At 47.2% G+C, this 14,666-nt stretch overlaps 1 protein-coding gene across 1 annotated transcript in view; it reads right to left on the reverse strand.

Moving 5' to 3' along the window:
• Trappc12 (trafficking protein particle complex subunit 12) overlaps positions 1–14,666 on the reverse strand; it is a 67,992-nt gene that overhangs the window by 52,034 nt on the left and 1,292 nt on the right. The window contains exons 2-3 of the mRNA XM_047522838.1: positions 12,412–13,652; positions 6,193–6,309 (exon numbers count right to left, since the gene is read on the reverse strand). Of these exons, the coding sequence (XP_047378794.1) occupies positions 6,193–6,309; positions 12,412–13,647 (1,353 nt within the window). The 5' untranslated portion in view covers positions 13,648–13,652. The remainder of the gene's footprint in view (positions 1–6,192; positions 6,310–12,411; positions 13,653–14,666) is intronic.

Raw genomic sequence — 14,666 nt, forward strand, 5'->3', positions numbered from 1 at the left:
TTTAGAGTAAGGACCCAAGTCTTTGTAAAAATTAATAACACAAGACAGCCCATCACAGGAATCTGGTGGGCCTGGCCACTTTTCTCAGAGGGAATCCAGGCTGCATGTTGGCTGGCCGGCTTGAGGACACAGGTTGGGGCAAAGGGGCAAGGGTCAGGCTCAGATGGGGGACTCGGGGTGGGGAGTGCAGCCACACCACTTCAGGGCCAAGGTGACCAGGCCCAGATTCTCTGACTGCTCACTCAGACCTGGACTGGGAATTTAACCACTGAGTTGCATCCCCAGCCCTTTTTAGTTATTTTATTTTGAGGCAGGGTCTCGCTAAGTTGCTGAGGTTGGTTTTGAATGTGTGATCCTCCTGTCTCAGTCTCCTCAGTGGCTGGGGTTAGAGGCACGTGCCATTCCAGAGATCTTGTATCACAATTGAAAAAGAATAAAAGAGGAAAAATGCCCAGATGTTAAGAGAAGTTTGCCATCTCCAGTTCATACTTCCCCCAATTTTTTTTTCCTGAAGAGAGAATACAAAATGCTTATTTGGCAACAGTTCAAGTTTACTTTGAATTTCAAGACATTTCCAGGTCTAGGAACGCTCTTCCTCTCACCAATGGGGGTCAACCAAGACCATAACTGGGTCACCTCGCTGAGCGTAGCTCTGCCATCCGATTCTTCAGGGGCGGGCAGGACATGAAGGTGACTTCAGGGACACAGGTTCCTAAAGAGTATTGGAAGGAGGGGCAGTTTGTAAGGGTGTGGGTGAGGCACTAAACTACTAAGGACAGTGATGTCCCCAGCCTGAACTTGAGGGGACAGTCTGCGTGCAGGAGGACACTATCCATCTCCGCTGCCAGGCAGGGGAGGGAGGGCTGCAGTGTATAGAGCAAGGAAAGAGAGGTGTGTGTGGGATAAACACGTGGAAGAATATCCTGTCAGGTGCCAAACGCATTTGGTCAGGTCAGATTTTGCTGCCCAAAGTGATCTTTGGTCTTCAGGGCTTCCCTGGACTGCAGAGAGGTGGCAAAGGGGTCACCACCTGTTTGCAAACATGAGTGAAAGCTAGCATACTACAGATGGCCTGTGCAGTTTGCTCTTATTGTTCAATGTTATTTTTGAAATTTATTCATATTGGTGAAAGTGGCTCCAGTTCATTTGTTTCGAATGCTCCTAAGGATTTAACTGATGGTATATAACACAGTTTTCTTTTTCTGGTTGGCTATTGGAGTTTTCAATAAAATCTTTGACTAATACAAATAATATGTAAGAAAAATTCTTTTTTTATATATTTTTTGGTACTGGGGACTGAACTCAGGGGCACTCGATCACTGAGTCACATCCCCAGCCCAATTTTGTATTTTATTTAGAGACAGGGTCTCACTGAGTTGCTTAGTGTCTCATTTTTTCTAAGGCTGGCTTTGAACTCAGGATCCCCCTGCCTCAGTCTCATGAGCTGCTAGGATGACAGGCATGTGCCACCGTGCCTGGCTTAACGTTCTTGAACATGTCTGTTTATACTACGTACAGCTGGAAGCGGGTGGTGTTTAGGTGGCCACCGTGAACGTGATCTGCAGTGTGTGGTGGTCAGGTTCCTGCCAGCAATGCATGTAGCCCTCCCTTGCCAGCTGGTGCTGCCGACAGCTGGGGCTGGCACAGTGGCACTCTGTTGTACTCACAGGTCCTTGACAAGGAGAGGCTGAGCAGGTCCCGCGTCCACTGGCTGGCTATTTCTAGTGTTTTTTGTGTTTTTCTTCTGGGCTGTTTCTTTTCCTTATTAATTCAAGGAAGTTCTCTGTATCCTGGATACAAATCTGTCAGTTACATGTGTCATCTCCATCTCTTGCTCCCTTTTAACTGCTGTTCGTGGTTGTATACACTGTACACACATTTCCGAATTATTCAAAGTGGCAAATTTATCAATCTTCTCCTTCAAGGGTTAGGTTTTTTTGTATCACGTTTAAGAAACACTTTTCTATCCTGAGTCACTACAATTCCACTTTATGAAGTTAAAAAAGTTTTGATCCCAGTGACTCAGGAAGCTGAGAAAGGAGAATCAGAAATTCAAAGATAGCCTCAGCAATTTGGTGAGGCCCTAAGCAACTTAGCAAGACCCTGTCTCAAAATTAAAAATAAAAAGGGTTGGAGATGTGGTTCAGTGGTAAAGCATCCCTGGGTTCAATCCCAGTACCAAAAACCAACCAAACAAAAAAGTTTTGGTTTAGAGATCTATTTTTTTTCCATATAATTACTCAACTAAGTCAGGGCCACTGTTTGTTGATTAGTTCCTGGGTTGATTGCACCAGGTGTATCTGGGCTGCACTCTGTCCCTGGTGCTGGAGTGTTGAAGCCTGTCTGCTGTTCTTCTTCGGGCCTGCTGACTGTGTGGGGACTGAGGCTGAGGCCAGCCCTGCCTTCACCCTGCTGCTGGCAGACCGTGACTACTGGCTGAGTTCCCTCTTCTCCCCCACTTCTCCCAGCTGCAGGCAGGTGGACACTTCCCGGGTTCAGCACACCAAGCGCCCATGTGGGAGTTGATTCTACCAGTCCAGCATGACCCTGGCCTTCTGATCTTGGGACGTGCATGAGAGGTGGTCTCTCTGTTAATGAGGAAATGACAGAGAGGAAAGTAGGCTGGCCCCTGTTCAGCTCTGGGCAACCTCTCCTGGCATTTCAGGCAGGACTGTGCTGGAGAGGTGGGGAGGCAGGAGGCCGGATAATGTCCTTCCAGGGAGGCACCTAACTGTGTCACCCAGAGGCCAGGGCACTTCTCAGGACTGTGCCACAGTTGCTTGGAAGCTTAGCTACTTATTTCTCTGTGTGTTTTGCCGTTTTCACCACACTGTTCCCCACCGTCCTCTCCTGGTGGTCCTGCTACATTTTTAATGCCAGACATGAGAAATGCTCATGAAGAAACTACCCTTAGTTTAGACTTAAAGTGTTCCACATAAAACCTTAGGTTGCATGGAGGAAATGTTATGAAAACCTTGTAATTACCGTATACGACAGCAAAACTCTGATGAAGAAGTTGGTGTGATAGGAGAAAAGTGCCTAAATTTAAATAAATATTACTTTTTAAAACTAGGAAATAAGATAGACTCTATTTCAAAAACTGAACAAGTGCATTATATAACTTCCAAAAGATAAGAATAATATTCTAATAAAATCACTCAAGTAGCAAACGGCAGTACATGGCTTTTCTCCACCTCAGACTCAAAGGGAATTGTTCACAGTTCCTACGATTCCACTAAAGAGACTGACGTGCCTTCCTCCTCAGGCTGTGACATGCACTCCCTGAGAATCACAGCCCTGGAACCCTCCGGCCTGACTGAGGAACACATTTGTCTATTCCTGGTCATAGACAAGAGGAATTATTTTAGGACTAAAATACTAGGGCGAGGTAATGATCTTTTTTTTTTCCCCTGTGTTTTCAAACAGAACCCCAGTCGTCAAGGCGTTGCAGCCAATTTCCGGTGTCCTGCAAATCATTTTCTTTTTTTAAAAATTATTTATTAATCTTTTACAGACTGGTAATGGTCTTTCTATGAATACATTTCCCAGTTAAATAAGCCCCCCAGTTAGGACTCTCAGTAAAAATTCTCTAAGAGTCTCAAGTATTTTCAATGTATAAAAAAAAATCTGCGCTACTGTGTGTATTTACTATCCCAGGAATAATCAAAGGCAGAGAGACAGCGAGTGTGCTGAGAGATCAGGGACTGTGGCCCCAGGGGCTGTGCAGCACATGGACCTGCAACAAAACGCTTTGAACGCTCCTCTCTCCTCACAGCACTTCCTCCTGATGACGGACCAGCAGGTTTTCCAGGGCATTTCATAAAGGGAAGGAGAAGCACTGCCTTTCACCCTGGAATGTCTACTTGTGTGCTCAGTTCACATGGGCCATGGGAATGGGTCAGTGATGGAGGTGGGGGGGACATCTGGGCCGTGCAGGGAGCAGGGGGACAGGTGGGGGGAGGGCTCAGGTGACTGGGGACAGGGAGGATGTCTGAGAGGTGGCCCTGAGCTAACCACCTTTCTAGGTCTAGTTTTCTAGGACTATATCAATTTTTTGAAGATTTTAAAAAGCAAAACGCATGCACTTTTCCCTTTTCCACCCCACTGTCCTTTCTGTATCACTGACACAGTGCTGTGCCTGTCAAGGGCCAAACATATCAGGCCCTGGAGATGCCCTGCTTAGCTGGGCAACAGATGTTTCCTGTCACGGTGCCGGGCAGGTCCTTAGTTCTTACACCCTTGCTCTGCCTATGTCCCAGTTCCAGCTCTGGGTACTGACACCAGTGACCGTCATCTTCCACATAATACAGCAAGACAGAGCCTGGTAACTAAGCATTCTGCCAAGGTCCAGTGCATTCTCAAAAGCAGGCTCTTTTGGAAAGACACGAAAAAGCTTTCTGAGCAAATGACCAGGAGTTAAAGGAAGATAACAATCAGGACCAAAGCACAAGAGCATAAGAACGAGCTTTGGAAGGAGGTTTTTAAGTGCTCTCTCTCCTGGCTCTTGCAGTAGGCAAGAAATGTGCAGACAAGAGCACCAGGAAGGGAGCCCTGGAGCACGGTGGTCAGAGAAGAGGGTCCCAGGAACCCTGTCCCTGTTTCCTGGTTCCCTGTGGACTCCATGTCCATCTTGGGCTGCACTGTCAGAGCTGGAGTTGCAACCCAGGCAGGGCAGCTCCAGGTGACCTGGTCACTGTGGCAGGCGGCTGGATTCCTCCTGACCAGGAAGGCTCTCTACAGGATGGAGGCCACAGAAGTACACATGGAGGCAGACGAAGGTGTCCAGATCCAAGAGGACCTGCCCATTGGGAAAAGAATCGTGGCACTTAGCTAAGTGCTACTGTCAAAGAGAAAGAGTTCCCTCTTCCCCCACGGCTTTGGTTCAGGACTTTGCCTCTCAAACATCACCAATTTCTGGCAGAATGGGGACAAGTTATGCACCTAACTTTCAAATCCTGACCTAAAAGTAGAGCTGAGAAGTAAAGAAAAGGATGGATTATTTTATTCAAAGATTTTTCATAAGGTCTTTGTGCAACTAAGTGATTTATGTATCACCATGAACACCTCCACATTGAGACTGAATCTTGAGCTTCTCCAGGAGAAGACCTCTTTCTCTTCTTCACTTATAAGTTCACAGGCTTCACTTCTGATTTAAATGGGTTGCAAAGTTAAATCCTCAATAAACCTCGAAACCTCTCACTGAAACTTGCTTAAAATAGGTGAAGTTTGAAGCCGAGTACTAAAGAATTAGTTACAATTATGAAAGACAAGCCAGAGAACTCCTAAAAAAAGTGAAGCAGGACATCCCACTCTCCTGTTCAAAGGCTGAAATGATAATGCCCAGATTATTCCCCCAAATCCAGAGTAGACATCCCAGACAGTGCACCACTGAATACAGGCAGGGTGACAGCAGGATTTCAACACTGGAGTTCTGGGCAGCTAAACAGACTTCTTGTTCCCAGTCAAGCAGGTCATTGTTCAAACACCCTCAACAAAGCCCTCCATTGACTGTGCTCAGATTCAGGAGGAGGTGCCTGTGTCCACCCCAGGTGACCAGTGGACAAGCCTGCCAAGCAACCCTAGGGTGCATGAGCAGGGCCTCGGGCAGAGGAAACGGTCTGAGCCGCGGCTGCATCAGGGAGTGTCCGCTGACGGCAAGGCTACTCGGGAGCCCACAGAGCATACGCAGGGAAAACGTGCAGGCTTCTCCTGGATGACCTCAGAAAGGCACACCAGCGTGCTCAAAGCTCTTTTTGCTGGAAAGAGGGCAGTGGTGACTAGAATTGAGGAATTATAAAAATCTACTCAAGGAATTCATGACAAAATTAAAAAATGTTTAGGATCCACCCATTAAACAATAAACCTACTATACCAAATGGAGAAAACAGAATATACTTAAAAAAGAACACAAAATCATTTATCTGTACTAGTTAGACTTGATGAAACACATGTGATCCAAGAATAGGCTGCTTCAAGTCATTTGGTCACTTAAAATGATGGCTTTTTAAATACCTGGGCTTAAAATGATCAGTATAATAATATTATGTTTTTTGCCGCACAAGATCGGTACCAATCCAACAAGATTTTATTGCTGTGCCGGTGCTTCTGGTGACATAATCAGCTTCTGGGGGAAACTGTGAAGGCAGGTGGGACAGCCACAATCGCACTGAACCTCAGGGAACTGCTACTTACAATGAGCTGCTTCAGCCCCAGGAAGGACTGCTCCACCGAGCTGGCGTTTAAGACCTGCCTCTTGGCCGCAGCTTTCTCACCCAGGAAGCGAAGCATCAGGTCTTTAACTGCATCTCCCTGCAGAGGGTGGGAGGAAACGTGTCAGAACGATGGAATGCTAAACTCAGCTGCCCAGAAGCCAAAACTAACTAAAGCTGCCTTCACTCCACGGGCTCAAGAAGGAAGAACAGTGGTTCTCGTAGAGGAAAACTTAACCAGAAGCTAAATTACTGCAACTGTTGATAAAACTGTATTTTCAGAATTTCTCTTTACTTTGAGAAGGAAATGGTAAATCACCACTATTTGTACCAGGCTCAGAGCAAGAGGAGGCACCATACCAGAAGGCTTCCCGCGAGGGGCTCACTGGAGTGTGAGGTGACATTACTCGGGATGAGGGGTTTGCGGTCACGGAAGAGTACCACGCCCTGGCCTGAAAAGAGCTGTGCCCAAATCCCACCTGTTCCCCACTTGGCCTATGAATCCAGAGAGCCTCCTGGGTCAGAGTGAAGATGACGTCACTGGTGCTGAGGAGGTGCCACCTTCTCTTCCATGCCAGCCAAGCCAATGGAGAGTGGCGGACCCCTCACGGCCTTCCCGGCCAGGACCGGGCTTGCACGTTTGCTGTCCTGCTGGAACGTTTCTTAGTGCTTCCTAATGGGCTCCTTTGATTATGCACATTTGGACACGGGCAAAAGAACTGAAGTACAACCCAAGGTACATTTTAAAGGGAAGTTCTGGAAGGGCAGGGAGCAGGAGGAGAGAAGCACCCAGAACCTGGTATGGCCAGAAGTCTCACCGGCAGGAAGCACAGGGCTGGCCAAAGCGAAGGGGCTGGGCGGCTGGTGTTCCTGAACCAGCACGATCCCCTGCAGCCCCAGGAGAAGGCAGAGCCTGTCTGAGCTAGACACTACCACGTCAAATGACACATGGGGACAAGCAGACACACTGGGCTTGTGCTGCGAGAACCGTGGCAACACACAGGCCTCAGTACTCTGGGCAGCTGTACTGGTGGAGGGAGAGCTGAGGCCTGCCTGCCTGCCACGAAGCTTCTGGGAGTCAGCATGAAGGACTCTCGCTAGAGCGCTGAGCCACTGCTGCAGGTGCCCCGAGGAGAGGTCACAGGCAGCCCAAGACACACAGCAGTGATGGGACGGAGCTCTGGATCGATCCTCTCCCTTCTGAAGGTGCTGCCTCAGAGAGGTACCAGTGGCAGGAGCAGTGGCGCTGCCTTCCTGAAATGCCCCAAGGCGGCTCAGCTCAACACCCAATGGCTGTGGTCTCAGCACCTGGCAGGCAGCCTGATGGCCCCAAGGTGGCTCAGCAAAACACCCAAGGGTTGTGGTCTCAGCACCTGGCAGGAACCTGATGGCCCCAAGGTGGCTCAGCAAAACACCCAAGGGATGTGCTCTCAGCACCTGGCAGGTAGCCTGATGGCCCTGAGGTCTCCCAGGTGAGCTGGAGAGAGACATTAAAACTAGGATACCCTCAGAGGGCAGGGGGCAAAGTCCAGGTTTTTCACTCAGCCCAAATTCGGCTTCTAGCCACAGGAAAGCTAATGCGATACCGCCAAGGACAACAGGGAGCTCGTGTGATGCAGGTGGAGAGAAAGTCAATCAGGACGTGTGCCGGGTAGACTTCACCACCCCAACCACCTGTTTCTGTGGTGCTGCTGACAGAGGTGCCTACACTGGGAGCGTGCTGCTCCAGGTTCTGTTTTGTCCTTTGCCACCAAAATCAAGACAGGATCTCTAAGACTATTCCTGTACTGCAAAGTGGGGGACCAGATCCACAACCACTCAGGATGGGAGAACCACTAACACATCTGCCCAAGGGAACCCAGGGGTGCTCTCCACGGCCAGACCACAAGTGAGACCCTGGTATTCACATGGGGTCTCCCCCACGTTCCCATCCTTGTCTGGGACAAAGCAGACCACACATGATATTTTGCGGATTTTAAGAAATCCCTTGAGTTCTAGCAACACAGCTCTCTGGATGCACAGGAAGCTTCCTCTCCTCCTTCGGGTGGCTGTGAGGGAGGTGGAAACAGTTCCTTAACCTCATGTGCCTTGGTCACTTAATTTAGGAATGCATGTGTCTCTCTCTCACACACACACACACACACACACACGATTTTAGCTGTCTAATGAGTTCATGTTACAGTGATGACAGACTCATCAAACTTCTAGATAAGAAAATGAAGACAGATGTTCAGTGAATTCATCAGTTTACATAGACTACCAGCAAAGCAAGCAATTGAGAGCAATTCTTCCAATTCAAGGTTCTTTCTATGTTCATAGACTGATCAGCGGAATGTCTATGTATTAGGCAACTTCCAGAAAACTGGGGAAAAAAGTCCTGTGGTTCCTGAATACTCACTCTTCACTGAAGCCTAAAATTGAGTCATTAGATTCTTAGTTCTGTTTTTTTTTTTTAAAGTGGCTAAAAGGAAATTTTATTTTTTAATTAAAAATTATTTGATTGACATGTAAGGTGAAGAGCGTGATGTTGATAGATGCGTGTGTGCACCAACGACCACAGTCAGCACTTGTGTGTGTGCTGGGGTGTCAGGATACTTAGACCTGTGCTCACAGATCTCAGAAAACACTACTATCACTAGTCACCATGCACATGCACACACACGCGACGTCCTCAGTCTGCTCAGCCCGCGTCACTCACTGACCAGCACTCATTTCTCCTCCCTACCAGCCGTGGAACCCACCACGCCACTCTCTGCTACGAGTTCAATTCTTTTAGATTCCACATACAAGTAAGATCTTGGTCAACCGTTTCTGTCTGGGCTGCTTCACTTGACCTCATGTCCTCCAGGGTCGTCCAGGCCGTCACAAATAACAGGATGTCCTTCTTTCTGAAGATTGGCTGACAGTCCATCATGGGTGCACATCACATTCCATTCCTCCAGAGATGACACCAGGCTGATTCTCCGCCTTGGCGATCATGAACAGGGCTGCCCTGAACACGGGAATGCAGGTATTTCTCGAGGTACAGATTCCGATTCCTTTGGAAACACCCAAGCGGCAGGACTGGTGGGTCCATATGATTCTTAATTGCTTGAAGACCCTCTATACTGCTTTCTACAATGACATACTACTCTGCATTCCTATTAAGACTCCTTATCTCTTGTCTTTTTGATAACAGTCATCCTAACACACATGAGGTGACACCTCTTTGGTTTTGATTGGCTTTCTCTGATGGTTAGTGGTGGTTTCTAGTTCTTTAGCCCAAACGCAACTCTTTCTGAGAGAAATAGAATTAGGGATTTATATGGTAAATAGAAATGCTACAAAATAGAAGACGGAGCCCAGAACCAAGGCAAAGAGAGTTCGGGTATTGGCTGTGTCACATACGAGTTGCATTAGGTAACTGCAGAAATCACCTGGGCCCTCTGCTGAGTTCCAGTGTGGGAAAGTGTCCACTGCCAGTCTGCTTCCCCTGGTCTGGGCTGGCGGGGCTGGGCTCGTGCCCTCTCCCTTTGTGACCCCAAAACAGTGGATGCCCGGGGCACAGCATCCTACCACGAACGCACCAGTCACACTGGTCTCAGGTTCCTCATCATCAGAGGAGAAACAGGACCAGACAGGAGACCGGTCACCTTTCTCGAGGAGCAGATACCTTCCATGCCTTGGAAGCTCTGAGTTCATGGGGGGATTGAAGAAGACGCAGGATCAGTGACATTTGGCTTTCTGGAGGCCTCGGGGTTTCTGACAGAAGGACTCCTGTGGTCTAAACAAGGGGTTTTGACATAGACCGTGTAGGCTTCCTTGATGGGAATCCTGTCAAATCCAAACTCTGGGAAGGCTGAGGGGAAGGAGAGAGGAGTGGCACAGGGTGAGAAAGAGGTGGGAGACACCTGGTCTTGCAGTCGCTGTTGGGGCCGGCAGCAGGCCAGAGCCCTTGCTAGAGGTCTGTGATATGGCCCAGGAGCCAACCCCTTACCTTTACCATGGAACTTTCATGGCTTTTATTTTTATTCCCTGTCTCTTTTCTGAACAAGGTTCATACAACAATTTTCTGACTTCTATTCTTTACTGGGTCCTAAAATTTCTCACTTGCTCTTTAAGAAGACTGAAGGCCATCTGTAACTACAAGTAGTTGAAAATGCACATGTTCTTTGTATGATGCTACCAGGAGAAAGTTTTACAAATTTACTTTTACTGCCTCTAATTTAACTGAGATTGCTGTAAGTCACTTAATAGTCAATTTTTAAAATACAATTTTATCCTGTAAGAAGGGGTCTTTTAATTAGACACTAACAGATGAGAAATTTGGGAGGAAATTAAATACACGTGTTTTAGGAAGCTAATTTAGCACAAAGATCACTTTAACAGTGTCAGAGGGAGAAGCCTGTCAGCAAAAAAATCCAACAAAGGGCTGGGTAATAACCTAGGTGCTCAGAAAGCCAGTAGCAAAACTGTTCTTTGTTATACCAATCCAGTCCTCAGCAGACACTCAAAGCATTTCCAGGTAAAACTCTACAGTCTTTTCTATCACAAGGGTGAGAAGGTCTTTGAAGGATAACTTGCAACTGAAGAGACACTGAGTGACCAAGCATCTTGCATGTCTGTTACATGTCCAAGTTAAAGGTATTTTGGATATATTGAGTTCAAACTCTACTTGCCATGGGATTTCCAAAATAACCACTGAGAACTGCAGAAGGTACGGAAGACACTGCTTCAGCAGTTGAAAGAGGCTTGGGTCTGGTGGGGGTGAGTCACTGAAGGACCACGTTAAGGAGGACCTATCATAGAGGTCCCTAATTTGTAGATGGCCCTCCACCTTTCATCTAATCTCAGTTTAACTGAAACAGTGTTTCTCAGCTCAAGAACGCCTACACTGTTGTTTGATACTTCCCAGCCACTGAACGACACTGAGCATTGAGGGCCCAGCCCCTGAGTGTCATATGCTTGCCCCAGCTCTCCATGAACCCGTGAGCCGCCTCGGCACACTTCTAAAGAACACAGGTGGAGTCGCCCACTAAGTTAAGTCCTTCCTGGGGCAACCTTCAGACTCCCACTGAGGCGCAAGCACAGGAAGCAAACCACAAACAAGAGTTTGAAAAGACGGAGCTAAAGGTCAGGCCACTGCTGGCACAGGAACCCCGCAGCAGACCCCATGAACAGGATGAAACACACACTAAAGCCATCCTGGGGTGCAGGCCAGAGGAGCAAGGATTCAGTGAAGGAGTGTGTCAGATCCATGTCTATCAGAGGTCAAGGCTGGTACTCACCAAAAAGCTCCTGCAAGTCAGAGAGCTGGACTGAACTTCTGAGAGGTGCTGGAACGAGGTCAAGACTCTGGGACGACTGAGCATGGAATTTCTGCACTGCACTGTGAGATCAACGTGGCCCCTGAGGCTGGGGTGAGTGTGTTCCCAAAGGCTCCTGTGCTGGAAGGGGTCTTCACGGGTGGGGTTAAGAGTTGGTGCGAGCTCTAGGAGTGGGCCACGGGAGGCAGGGAGGCAGGCAGACCCTCCCTGACCTGCCTGCGTTAGTTCTCATGGGGCCCTGCCGAGTTTTTGTGAGAGGGCCCTTAGGAAGGGAAAGACTGGTCCCTCCTTGGTCTCTAGCTTCCTGTCTTGTCCTGTAATCTCTGCCTCTTGCACAGACTGCTTCCATGATGTGATGCCACCAAGAAAGCTTCACTAGAGCCAGTGCCATGCTGTTTGGACTCTCAGCCTCTAGACTAAATGAAATCAATCTTTTTTTCTTATAAAGTACCTAGATGCATGTACTTTGCTGTAATAGTGGAAAACAGACTAATTCTACTAATTCTGCTAAAAATTCTTTCTTCCTCAATCATGTTACATGTAAAGTGAATAAATCTTTCATATTTTAAAAAAAGAAATGGCTTTATCATTTACTGGAATTCAAATGTCAGAAATTAATTGATCACACATATTATAGAGCTACCTCAGAAAATCATTATATAATGATCTACTTGCTAGTATTTATTTCTACGACTGGATAGTACCTTAAATACATTAGAGTATGGAGGAAATGAGTTCCTAATTACCTACAGAAAAAAATAACACAGGCTCTCACAATCAGAATCTTAAGATTGCTCAAGAACATGGGTTTTTTCCACCTTTAAAGGTATTATGCATGTTTCAAAGAACAGATCACAAGGGATGAGATGTGAAAACTGCAATCCTCCTCGTCTCACCTGAATGTTGTCGAACTTGAGGCCTGGCATGGTGAGGTTCTCCTTGTCGATGAACACAGTGCTGCACTGCTGCGTCGCTACTGAAATCAGGACATCCCTGGTCCCCTGGCTGGGAATCCAAGCATCGTTCCTTCGGTCCATCTCACTCATGCTCAGGGCTGTGGCAAAGGGGTCATCGCTTCCTGCAAATACCGTCTGTATCTGTGAAAAAGGTTTTGGAGACTCGGGAATTTCCAGAGAAGCGGTAGAGACACCTGATTCTGATCTTGCCATTCCAGCAGAGTAAGATGGGTCAGCAGAATCAGGGGACTCCTCTCCCGTAGGGGCAGTGAGTGAAGACAATTTTTCTGGAACAGAAGAGCCTGCGTTGGGATTACTGACAGAAATGAAAGTGGAAGTTGTGAAGGAATCAAAGAAATCAGAGGCCAAAGAATTAGCGTTGATCGTATCTCCAAAAAATTTACTCAGGCTTGGACTGGGCTGGACCACCTGAGGAGGCGTCTTGGCTGAAGTCTCACTCGCACTGCTGAAACTTGGAGATTTCACCATCTGAGACTCGAAGCCATCATGCAGAAACAAGTGTGGCTGGGAAGGAGCTGAATTTGACTGGCTGAAAATGGTGCACACGGGCACAGGCTCATCCCTGGAAGAGGACTGACTGGAAGACAGGTCTGACCCCTGCTCTTCTGGGTCAGCACTTTCACCCCCAGGCATCAACTCCTCTGCACCGGCGTTCCCAAGAGAGGACCTGCCTTTCACGTCCTCCCGCATTGAGTCTTCTTTCAAAGATGCTCTGCTATCAGGGGTCATGTCTGAAACATCTCTGGGTGTGTCGTCTCCATCAGTTTCACTGTCATTACTTAGAGCGTCCACTTCTTCTTTCTCTGTGGTATTACTGTCCAGTCTGTGATCAGTGCTGCCTTCTACGGGCTCCACAACATCCTGCAAACAGCCAAGGTCACCCACATCATCTTCACTGTTATTGGGAGAGTCAGAAATAAGGACACTCTCCATCATGTGCTCATTGAGCTTATCGGCAAAGTGGTTAGAATCTTCCGATACGGTTTCATTCTCTTCAGACCCAAACTCGTCTCCACCAAGATCAATGGTTTCCTCAGGATACAGAAGCTGCGCCTGCTGCTCCGGAGGCGCCTGCTTGGCGATGCTCTCGGCTCCGGCCTGGGCTGCAGGAGACTCTTCGGTCACGCTGTGGTCACCGTCTTTAGCGTTCTCCATGTCACCTGTGAGAAAGACGTCATATATTCACCTTATCAACTGTCTATTTCAGGTATTTTAAGCTACTTTTATCTTTAAAAAATATTTTTTCATTACAGAGGGAAAGCATGCCTTTATTTATTTTTATGTGGTGCTAAGAATTGAACCCAGGGCTTTAGGTGTGCTAGACAGGACTCTGCACTGAGCACCGCCCCAGCCCTATCTTGTTCTTTAACTGGAGGAATATTTACTACTAATATACTTAAATGGTTCAAAATTAGAAATACCTTTCTCCAGTCTTTTACTTATTAATTTTTAATTGTGGCAAAATACTGTAACATAAAATATTCCATTTTAAGTATACCATTCAATAAAGTACATACACATTGTTGTATAACCAATCTCCACAACTATTCCCTCTTGCAAAACTAAAATTCTAATTACATGGTCCCCTTATGTCCATCCCTAGGCAACTACCCCGCTTTTCATCCCTACAAATCTGTCTGGCGAGGTACTTCATGTAAGTGGAATTATAAACTGCTTTTGTAATCGGAATATCTTACTTATTTACTTCGTAAGTAGCATGTATCAGAATCTCCTTTTAACGGGTGAATAATATTCCACTGCATATGCCTATAGCACCGTTTATCCATTTATCTGTTAATGGACACTAGAGGTTTCCACCTTTTAGCTGTTGTCAATATTGCTGCTATGAACATGGTGTACTATTATGTCATCAAGGTCCTGTTCTTTCTTTTTGGTATGCCCCCCAAAATTTAATCGCATCATATGGTAATTGCATTTTTATTTCGAGGAATTGCGAAACCTTTCCAAAGGGATGGAATCATTTTACACCAACGGCGCACAAGTGTTCAATTTCTATACATCCTTGCCAACTTTCTTTTTAACAGCAGCCATTCAAATATGTGCGAGGGTTTCAGTTCTTAAACACTCGTTCTTTAGGAGTCCACGAAGGCCTACCCAGGCACCCATCTGGCCATCTTTTCCTCCTCCCGCGGAGCTTACAATACGGTCCCCTA

Source organism: Sciurus carolinensis, chromosome 13, assembly GCF_902686445.1.
Source record: "Sciurus carolinensis chromosome 13, mSciCar1.2, whole genome shotgun sequence".
In the NCBI taxonomy this organism is placed as follows: Eukaryota; Metazoa; Chordata; class Mammalia; order Rodentia; family Sciuridae; genus Sciurus; species Sciurus carolinensis.